The following is a 10,915-nucleotide window of genomic DNA, read 5'->3' as shown; positions in this document are numbered from 1 at the left end:
GGTCAGGCTTTCATTGAAAAAAGATTGATGATTTATGTGGGAGTTAAATGAATAAAAAGTACATTATTAACCCCTGAAAGTCTTGTTTTCTCAAAGGAAGTCAGAAATTCTGCCAGTACAACAATGATGCAGCCGTCATACTTTAAAGGAGCACTGTGTAGCTTTGGAGAAGAAGCTTTAATCAGATGAGAAAGATATTCATTGACAAACTAAATGAACAAACTTACCTTAAAGAACAACACAATTTCATACTGTTGTACTTTGTTCATTTGTGGCGGACCCTGACACCTTTCTAGCTTGAGAACAGCTTGTTTACTCAGATATGGAGCAATAAATATTTTTGATTGTATTATTACCTCATTAATATTGTAAATATAACAATTTTGAGTTTGAATTTCTTCTTCAAAACTACATGGTTTAAATAAGGGTCTTGAGAGCAACACTGTTGAACTCACCTGTTCAAACTTCTATCTTATTAAATTTTTAAGAAGAGACGAAGGCGTGTTTAAAACTTCAGACTTATTCTGATGTGAAGCTCGTATCTTGAAAGTGAATGAAGAAAAATGACACGTTTCCACATGTCACCAACACAGAGACAAAGTTTTCCCTCCGCTTCTCCCCATTGAAAGTCACATGTTTCACATCCTTCAAAGCAACAGGACACATTGTATAAATATAAAATATTTATTTGTGGTGCATAAATACAGTACAGTGGAGTTTACATGGTTGATTGATTGAAGGTTGACCAGAGGTAGAAGAAAGTACCACTCTATAATCAATCTTCAGTTCTGTGTGATAAAGTGAAACAATCCCACACTGAAAAAGTACTCTATTACAATCAAAATATTACTTAAGCTCACACAAACCAAACGTTTTAAACATGATTTTTCAACACGGCTGTTTTCCACGTTTGTGTCAGGTTATGTTTTCAAATGTGAACTTCGCTTTTTCACGTTTGTTCGTTGAAAAGTCCCAAAAAGTTCAGAAAACGTACAAGTGCAGGAGCTTTTTCAGGAACAGGAGTGTTATTACTCGTGTATGAATGTGTGAGCAGCGTTTCAGTGCTGTAGCTGGTCCAGGCGGAGCTGATGTCGTCTACTTTAGGTGCTGTTGTGTATTTAATCTGTAACAACGAACCATATTCCATAATCTCATCTCATGTTTCGGATGAACATTTAAATCTGAAAGGGATCCCCAAGTATAAAAAAAGCATAAAATAACTCAAGTAAAACACAGTAAGTGCCTCAAAACTGAACTGGAGACTAGTTACTTTCTGCATTTAATGGAAATAAAGGAGCTCTGATGTCTGAGTCACATTCAAAACACCTGATAAATACCTGATATTAAAGTCCACATCTGCATGAGTGATGTAAAACATTTCAGTGTGTGTGTGTGTGGTAAACATCTGTCAGCTCGCTGTGGAGAGAATATCTGACTGTTGTTGAGTAAAGATTATTACATTTGTGACAGATGCCCAATGAAACAGCCCTAGTATAAAGTCCTGTGTTCAGTCTGATCAGGTCCTCCTGGGGTCTGAGGCTAACACTCGTTGTCCTGCAGCATGGAGAAAAAGAAAGTGCACAGACTGGCCCATGACTTTTTGCAGTGCTCCTCGGCCTTCCTCTTGGGGTCTACGCGCCCTGGGCAGGCCGTCGGACCGGCCGGACCCACGGCAGAGGCGTTGGGGGTGGAGGTGGAGCGAGGGGGCGGGGGCGGGGGGATCTCCGGGTATCCTCCGGACTGAGCGGAGGCGACGGCGCTGCCGATGTCCAGCTTGAAGTGCACATCCCGGGGTGCGCGCTTACACATGACTGCCCTCACCAGCGCGCGGTCGTCCTTGCACACTTTGCCTTGATGCCTCTTGAAGGCGCGGGTCACCTGCTTCCAGAAGCCCTGCGGGTTGGACTCGTAGGACGGGCAGAGCTTAGGTTTGCCGTTGTACTGACACTCCAGGTCGGTGGTACCACCTATGATGCGCGCCTCCGGGTTCTCGCACTTGACCGTCAGCCTCACCGCGTCCGCGACGTCTTTCGCCACCCAGGTGCACTGCATCTTGTCCGCAGTGATGGAGAACTTCCCCTTGCCGCTCGCTGCAGACTTGCTCCCGCTCCTCTGCGCTCTGCCGGGGGATGCGGTCACGGTCCCCCGGTTCTTGTTGCGCGCAGCGGAGGACAGAGAGACTTGCTGCCCGAGGAAGGCCAACAGCAACCAGGGAGTGAACGTGCTGAGCAGCAACATGTTCTTCTTTTAGCAGATGATTTATTATCTATAAGGACAAAAAAGACACGCTTTAGAGCCTCAGTGCTAGAAATAATCAGCCATTTGGCACAAAACAGTGTTTCATTTTAATGTTTGCATTTTAATTATCTCTAGAGAAAACATCCACAAACATATTAAATGTTTTTAATGTGAATTTACAACAAACACAAGCTTTTTCCAGCCCAAAACCAGCCTGATATCTCTTTTACGCACACAAAAATGTGCAATCAAAAGTGGATTCTGCAGTAAATCCAGACTTCTGTTAAAACTAACGACATCACACTACAGTGTAATTAACCATACACACATGAAAGCCACATACACGGCGCCAAACTTACCGAAAATGTCAAGCGCTCCCGTGCGTAAAGCTGCTGCCTGTGCGCCTCTGAGGTCTCGCACATGGCTTTCATACATAGATGCTCCGGCACGCCCACCATTCCCGAAACAACACACTGACGTACGCACCTCCATGTGAGGCCACACTTGGCAGAATTTTTTTTTGTGGGGGGGAGGAACGGGAGCGTGTTTTGTTCTGGCATGACCCGACATGCCCAAAACTAAACTCCCGCCTTGTGCGGAGATCAAAGTGACGAATAAAGCAAATCTGACGCGGGAGCTGCGCGTTTCTACAGGGTGGGTTTAATCTACAGAGACTAAACAAGCCGAGTAACCACGTTACGACCCCACCTCACACACGTACGCGCGCACAGTAGTTGTCTTGGAGGCTCGACCCAACTCTCCACCAATCAGCTGCTGCGTAAAGCCATGAGGAGATCCTCTTTTAACTCTTCATCGACATGTGGCTTAACGTGTGTTTTCAAAGCAGAGGATTAAAAAGACTTGAGATGACGGTAAAATCTGCTGATGGAAGATAAAGTACAATAGTGATCATTAAACGTGATTATAATGAAGAAATGTGTTTAAATCAAAACAATGTGTTTATTGTGTAAGAAAACATAAATGTTAGAAGGAGAATTATTTAGCTTTTTGATATTTATACCAGAATTAATTTCTTTTCTTTGTTACATATTAAATGCCACATGTTCAAGTCTCCATTGGCCAAGAATGAGTGTTCAAGGTCAACCTTTAAAGTATAAGTTCACCCAAAAATGAAAATTCAGTCATTAACTACTCACCCTCATGTTGATGGAAAGTCGGGTGAAGTTTAGCAGTCCACAAAACATTTCTGGAGCTTCGCAGCAAAACAGTGTTGCAGCGTTCTCCTGAACAACTGCAGCAGATGGGGACCGGTTTTTAACGCATTAAAATAATCAGAAAATGTCCCCAAGATCCCAAATTGATCTATAAACACACTATTCAAACCATTTTTATATGTTGTATGTATTTATATAAATTAAGCATGAGGGTGAGTGACTAATTTAGGATTGTTTTAAAGAGGAATTACAGCAATCTTAAACCTGGGCTCTATATTTACATGTGTTGGCGTGTGATTGTCCTGTAGATCACCTCAGAGCAACACGGCTGCATCACAATCCTTCGGGGCAACTCTGAACGTCAGTTACATCCACTGAAAGTGCTGGTTTTCACCACTGACAGGCTGAGATTGTGATTCTTCGTGTCTGAACACATTATTGAAACACTTCCTATGGAGAGTGACCTGTTTGTTAAATAATAAGATCTGTTTTGTGTTTATTAAACTTTGTGCAGATTCCTGAAAATGTACATCTGCCCTGACTGTTTCCTGACGAGACTACAGCGGTTTGTCACTTGTTCTCAGTGCTAACACTGACTTATCTGTCCAGCAGTAACACATTTACCAGATGTCAGCCTTTTGTCTCTCTCCACATAAACTCTTCTCCTTCCTCCTCTGAAAGTCCGACATTGACTCGGTGAGTTTTTATGTACTCAGCTCAGAAGTCAGAAGAAGTCTTCATCTTCTTTGGCTTTCACATTACGTTTTACGACGATCATTAACCTGTGAAGACTCTCCTGAGTCCACGTTCTTTTTATGTCTTTGTGACTGTACTTCCTCCGCATGCACGGTTTCCTTCTCTTCAACACACACTCGACAAGTTTTAAGTCGATTTATCACCTTGCCAACCAAAATAAAGAGGCCAGAAACCCAAAATACAAAAAAAATGGCATAGGCGCCTATAAATATGTCAGAAACATTAGATATAACCACTCAACGTATCACTATAGAACTAATAAAGCTTGAGAAAATACTGTTTCACATGCAACACACACAAACGGCAGAATAAAACCTTCATGAACAGCCTTTGTTTCACAGAGAGCGGAGGTCAGTGACTCAGTCAGCCTTGCTTCGAGAGATCCTCCCCACATTTTCACTCGTCAAACACAGGTGTGACTAATAATGATATCATTATCGACAACTCCAGTCAGGTGCTCAATAGTTCACCGGCATGACTCACAAAGCAAATCATTAATGCTATTACTTAGACCTGAAACACAGAGCTTCATGCCAAAATGTCATAATCCCAATTTGAAAAACAAATCAAACAGAATGTGAGAAGATGCTGATCCTTTCTGACACATACTCAGTTAAAAACAGCAGAAAGATGATGTATTTAATGTTTTACCTCGTTGACTTCATTGATTTTTGAAAATATATGTTGAATCTGATGCCAGCAACGCGTTTCAAACAAGTTTCAAGAGGTGTGGAACGCTCCAAAAACACCTGTCTGGAACATTTCACAGGTAAACAGGTTAGATGGTGACAGGTGATAGTATCATCCTGGAAAGGCTCAGTCGCTCACAAGCAATGATGGGGAACACATGGCTTCATGAGTACAGTCTGTTTGCAAGTAACTGCACTCTGTTTTTATTAGTAACTCTATGTGTCAGTGTCAGGAGGGGCTCAGATATAATGATAATAAAGTCAAAAAGATGTGGGGACGTGTGCTCAGCGTCCCTGCTGTAAATGACATCTGTGGGGTCAGTTAATAAATCTGCTCCATCCTGTCATCACCTTTCATTTATGTGATGAGGCAGCTGTAGGTAACAAGGAAGGGCACATACACGGACACATGTCCAATAATCACATGTAACAGTAGTTTATCTCTGAGTCGGTGTGTCGGAAACAGTAGTAGAGGATTTACGGTTCGTAACAGCAGGCAGGCTGTGAGTGTGTGTGTGTGTGTGTGTGTGTGTGTGTAACTGAGATTGTGGGAACAAGAGAGAAGAAGAGTGAAGGAGGCATGTGGAGGCACGTCAGCACACCTTCTTTCTCTCTCCTCACTGCAGCGCCATCTTGTGGTTGTCAGGGTAACACTAAATATGACTGATGAAGCTGAGAGGAAACAGGACAAGATGAGCCTGTGTGTGTTTAACACATGATGTACAAGACAAAGCTTGTGTGTTGATTCATTTGGACAAGACACATACTTTGCTCCTTTGTTTTGGTTTGTCGCTCCACTAAGTAATTTTCTGGTTATAAATGTAGTCAAGTATAAAAGTAAGTCAAGTCGAAGTAAATTATACATGTATTTATGTATGTGTATATTGTAACCTCAGTGTTTCTTTTATTGAAAAAATAAGTTAATTATTAAAATGTGCTGCTTTTGCTCTGATTCAATATGTAACCTGAAAAGTAACTAGTAACTAAAGTTATCAAATAAATGTAGTAGAGTGAAAAATACAGTATTTACTGTACCTGCATAATGTAGCAAGGTTGAAGTATAAAGTAGCAGAAAATGTTAATACTCAATTAAAGTAAAAATACCCCAGATTTTCTTGAGTAAAGGTACTTAGTTGCATTTAATCACTGCCTAATTCTTGTATTTTACTGATTTTATTATCACATCTGTTGAATGAAACATCTTTTTTCATGTCAAGTTAGTAACTTTTTACCATTAATATTAATTAATACATAATAAGAAATGATGAGCAGTTAATTGATATTTAACTGATGTATCTAATAATAATTTACTAATGTGTTATGTATGGTTAGCGTTGAGATCAGTGGAGTGTTTTTTAATAAGTGGTTAATTAACTGTTATTAAATGCTTATTACTGCATTAACTCGTGTTAATTAATGTGTTAACAGCAGTTTAAACATCATAACCTTTTGACTTTGTGTGTGAGTTTGTTAAACTGTCACCAGAATGTGTGAGTTCTTACTTAAAGCACAGTCTCGGGTTAATGTATGTAATGTGATTAGTTTGGTGAATATATATTGAATTTATTCTTCTGCACCATTTATTGAGAGTTGATATGTCAGCTCCAAGAGGTTTATTATTATTTATTATTGAAACTCTTCCCCTTAAATAGACAAATTGTTTCCACTCAAGTAGCTTTAAGGTTGTTACAATTGTTTTATTTCTAGTCTTATTTCTGTTTTAGCTTGTTCCAGCTCCTCATCTAAAGTATAACATGTTTAAACTGAGTGAAATATGCAAAAATAAATTCAGGCTGACACGTGTGGTATCTTTGAAAAGTTTGGGATCTCCGCAATAATTTGAAACAAACTTTAAAATAATTAACGTGTGTTTGGGACGGGAAGTGATTTGCTGCATCCTGCTCCACCATGTGTGTGTGTGTGTGTGTGTGTGTGTGTGTGTGTGTGCAGTGTAGGAGCACAACACGGGTGCAGCAGCCACACTGGTTTCCTCTCACACAGACGCCCTCTGTTCCTGCACACGGCAGCTCTTAAGACTCAATTCATCAGCTCATACAAAGAAGTGTTTAGCTCTGCTCAGACGCCTCCTCTGACTGAGCCGTATTATCTTTACTGCAGTCTGGGTTCACCTCGACTGTGTCTGTCCCTTAACAACTTCCTCAGCCGGGCGGCAGACATGTTGTTATGAGAAAGAAACAAGGACCCCTCTGAATGAATGAATGAATGAATGCATGAGTGTGAAACAAAGCGACACAGAGGAAGACGAAGAGAGGTCACCACTTTGACTTTATTCTCTTTACCTTCACATTTTTCTTAAATCACATGCCTGCCATATTCTCCCTTGTTGTTGCTTTTGTGTTTTACAGATTTTAAATAAAAAATGACACGTACACTACATGACAGCACAAGCAGTCATCCGCTAACCGTACACAGGTGTGGGTCGAGTGTTTTTTGGCTCAGCTCGCGAGATGCTGCAGTGTGGGGACTGGGACGGCTTCAGAAGCTCCCACACGGACCCTGGAGAGGTCCAAGATAGACGAGGAGAGTTCTGACTGGGTCCGTCGCTGCTGTTTCCAACCTGGAAAAAACGGAAAATGCAGGATTTTGTAATTAATTCACGATACGGTTTGTCTCTTGCACGAATGGGCACAGAGATAAAGTGCTTCAGAGACTTAGATACAGACTTTAAAGACTTGGGTGGGTGGTGAGGGGTGATTCTCGACAAAGGTCATCAAATACTGACGCTTGCGTCAGAACACTGACCCGAAGCATCGATCTCTGATGACCTCAGAATGAGACTCAACAACCAACTGTCTATCTTCAGAATCGCCTTCTAATTTTTGCGAGAGATCACTACTGAAGATCTCTGGCTTTACAATGGTTGATCAACACCAAAACGACCACAAATATTAATCCGTCTCTCACTTTTAATTCCAACTTTTTCATCCTACCTCTTGCTAACAACTTTCCCTCTAACTTTTTCTTCCTCATGTTTCCGTCACTCACCTGTGTCAGCAGTTATGGTCTCAGTTCTGGAACCAGCTGATGAAGTAGCTGCAGACGCCGTGGAAGCTCTTCCAGCAGTACTCGGAGGCCATGCGTGATGCTTTGGAGTCGGGCTGCTCTGTGGGACGAGTAGTGGTCTTCCCAGGCTTGGTGGTGGTCTTCTTGGTCTGGGGGCCCTTGCCTGGCTGGGGCTTGGCGGGCTGAGGTTGGGGCTTGACAGGTTTAGGAGTACTGACGGGTTTGGACTGAGCGGGCACCACTGGTTTACGCTGCTCCTGGACAGGTTTGGAGGGTTTTGGGGTGGTGGTCTTGGGCCAGGAGGCGAGGAAGGTCATCTGGGCCTCGTCGGGGTATTTCTTGCACATCTGTGGGCGGTAGACTTTGGGTCCCTGGCAAGCGTGGCTCAGCTTCCTCATGTCCCACATCATCTGGGTGAAGTAGTGGCGAGGGTTGAGGTTGTAGGCACGGCAGAGGTTGGGTTTGCCCTGGAAGTCGCAGTAGTAGGAGCGTCCTGGGGTCTGACCCTGGCTTGGACCCTTGCAGGTGACACGCAGGCGAGTATAGTCCCCGGCTCCGGACACCACCATGGTGCAAGTGTCTTTGGTCTTGGTGCTGAATCGGATGGGCTCATCCCAGATGCTGCGTTGCTGCTGCTGCTGCTGCTGCTGCTTGCTGTCGTTGCTGCTGTTGTTGGTCTGAGCGTGCGACACGCAAACAGTCGCTGCCACGAACAGCAGCAGCACTCTCATCCTGGCTCTCATGGCGTTGTTGTGGATGTATGGGTGATGGTAAGGGATGATGCGTCCACACAGAGGGTTAAGGTGTGCAAGGGTGGAAAGCATTCGAGTGCGGCTTTATAAGGCTCAGACTCACAAAGAAGCTATTATTCAGGTGAGCTGGAGGACTCCTCCTCCAGCAGTGACCCCCACCTCCTCCTCACACCACACACACACACACACAGTGACCACATAAGGCTTGTGTGGTATGTTTTAACTAAAAAAGTGATGGGCATGATGGATGGAAGGAGGGGGTGAACATAAACTGAGGCAGGGGGAAGAGGGAAAGCGGTCAATGGGTCTGTGCGAGACGAGGAGGGCTGAAGGTCGGTGTGCACATGAAGCCAAATATTGTAAAAAAAAAAAGAGTCGCGAGACATTATATAATCTCACATAGGAGGCTCTTTGACTATTGATGAGGTGCAGAGGAGGAGGAGCAGACGGAGGGTCGAGTGCCAAACTGCAGCCCCGAGGATTTAAAGTTGATCTGTGACCCTGTAATAATAAAAACCTAATCATGTTCACCTTCGTGAACTACCAACAGACCCGCAGACACAGATTTTTTTCAAATGCACAGTGCTTTATTTTAAGTTCTGGTGGAGATAACAAAGCATCCAAAGCTGCCAAATTGTGTCTGGCTGCTGTACGAGGAAATTAAACAATCTTCTCGTACAAAAAGCTCATTAAATTAACAGGTTTTATCTTGTTTGTGTAATTCGTACAAAATGCTTTTGTTTTATGGGGAAGGTGCTGGTTAGCGTCACTTCCTCACAACACTCCATACAAACACAACTTGTTTTTACACTTTAGTTATTGCAGGTAATAAACACACAAGATAAAACATGTTCATTAGCGGGTTTTAGTGATGCCGTTTTTTCTTTTTTAACCTTCAGACAGAGCCAGGCTAGCTGTTTCCCTCTCTTTCCGGCCTTTTTGCTAAACTGGCTTACTGACTGCAGTGTAGATTTAAATTTATTGGACTGGTATAAGTAGGGACCTTCTCACTTAACATAAAAAGACAGTTATCCTGGTGGGAAATTACATTGTTAGGCTAAACCACAAGTTAGCATCTCTCTGGTTCCCTCGATAAATAGACTATGGGAATTTAAAATTGCAGGAGATAAGCTCTGTGGCAAACACAAGTTTATGATATTTACACATTTTGCTCAGCATGATAATGCGCAAATAAACACAACTTTGATTAATGTGATCGCCAGAAGTAGACAGGAGCAGGTCACCACCACCAAGCTTCTTACTACACTGTACTGCACACACTTTACTTTTAATAGGTCAATCTGCAAGTTGGAAAGTTAGAGGACAAGTAGTTTGCAACTCCTGTAAAGAGAGACGAGTGAGTAGATGAGTCTTCGCGCTCAGCGTAATCACGTTAAATTCAACTTCTGGAGTCTCTTTTAGCAACTTGTTAGCAACCGCCATTTTAAAGACAGGAAAATGCTTTATATTTGAAACATGGAGCATTTCCTGACGTATTTAATGTCAAAGAATAAAATATGAAAGTTTTTAAGTAAGTATTTCAGGCATGTAACCCACTGACTTCACGACGAGGGACCTTCTCAGAACAGAGACTGAGCTAAAGAAAGGCCCACACTACAACTTGCAACTCACTACTTAAATAATAAATAATGTGTAACTGGAGTATCATAACATTGGCCAAACTGGTATGCAGGTTTTGAGTTCAAAAGCAGGCCTGACTGCACTGCAGTGAGTTTAAAACCTGAAACTGAACAGAAAAACAGACGGCGCCTTTAAAGAGACTAAAATATTCCATATGGGTTTGATACGGAGCGGAAGAAGAGTGTATGTATAGCCCGCTGCTGTGTACAAAGTCACATGTGTGTGTACAAACTCTCGCATGCCCTCAGTGCACTCAGGAAGTTTAGTTTTTATAGCCATCAATCTGGTGAGGGAAGAGAAAGTTCCCCTGTAAGGAACACTGGGAATGCAAAGTAAACGTGAAGGGTGTGTACACTACGTTGTCTGGAACAGATGTTCTCCTAAATTAAGTTAGTGTAGTCCTCCTCTGATAGGATGCAACAGCGTCACGCCACCTCAACCGCTGCCAAGCCCCCCACCGCTCCCTTCAGACCTGTCCATCCCCCCCCGAACAGACCTGAACCTTTTCAGCTGCTGTGTGCGCTTGATTCAGCTCTGCATATGTTACATGAATGTGCTCTGCGCTCCTGTGTTTTTTGGCAAGACGGGCTGAGTTGCTTCGGGGGTGGATGTCTGAACATTTGCTTCGCATACTGTACAC

At 42.9% G+C, this 10,915-nt stretch overlaps 2 protein-coding genes across 3 annotated transcripts; both read right to left on the bottom strand.

The window, feature by feature from the left end:
• Window positions 1-671: 671 nt before the first annotated feature.
• On the bottom strand, window positions 672-4,525 carry LOC311266530 (fibroblast growth factor-binding protein 1-like). Of its 2 annotated transcripts, none has more exons than XM_084368944.1 (2): window positions 4,485-4,525; window positions 672-2,266 (listed from the first exon to the last, which is right to left on the bottom strand). In XM_084368944.1, the coding sequence occupies exon 2, from the start codon at window positions 2,236-2,238 to the stop codon at window positions 1,540-1,542; it is 699 nt and encodes a 232-aa protein (XP_084225070.1). In that variant the 5' UTR covers window positions 2,239-2,266; window positions 4,485-4,525; the 3' UTR covers window positions 672-1,539. The 2 variants fall into 2 exon arrangements, with proteins under 2 accessions (XP_084225070.1, XP_084225069.1); XM_084368943.1 differs by lacking the exon at window positions 4,485-4,525 and adding an exon at window positions 2,598-3,115.
• Window positions 4,526-7,154: 2,629 nt separating this feature from the next.
• fgfbp2b (fibroblast growth factor binding protein 2b) lies at window positions 7,155-8,660 on the bottom strand. The gene is made up of 2 exons (XM_084370288.1): window positions 7,865-8,660; window positions 7,155-7,436 (listed from the first exon to the last, which is right to left on the bottom strand). The coding sequence occupies exon 1, from the start codon at window positions 8,623-8,625 to the stop codon at window positions 7,885-7,887; it is 741 nt and encodes a 246-aa protein (XP_084226414.1). The 5' UTR covers window positions 8,626-8,660; the 3' UTR covers window positions 7,155-7,436; window positions 7,865-7,884.
• Between the last annotated feature and the right edge of the window lie 2,255 nt (window positions 8,661-10,915).

This window comes from Pagrus pagrus (assembly GCF_965226575.1).
Source record: "Pagrus pagrus genome assembly, chromosome: 2".
NCBI classification, from domain to species: Eukaryota; Metazoa; Chordata; class Actinopteri; order Spariformes; family Sparidae; genus Pagrus; species Pagrus pagrus.
The sequence above is the reverse complement of the archived record's forward strand: the minus strand, read 5'-3'. Positions and strand labels throughout refer to the sequence as shown.

What these genes read in the sequence shown, in the direction of transcription:
- fgfbp2b (XM_084370288.1), bottom strand. Translation starts at nt 8,625, where the DNA reads ATGAGAGCCAGGATGAGAGTGCTGCTGCTGTTCGTGGCAGCGACTGTT.
- LOC311266530 (XM_084368944.1), bottom strand. Translation starts at nt 2,238, where the DNA reads ATGTTGCTGCTCAGCACGTTCACTCCCTGGTTGCTGTTGGCCTTCCTC.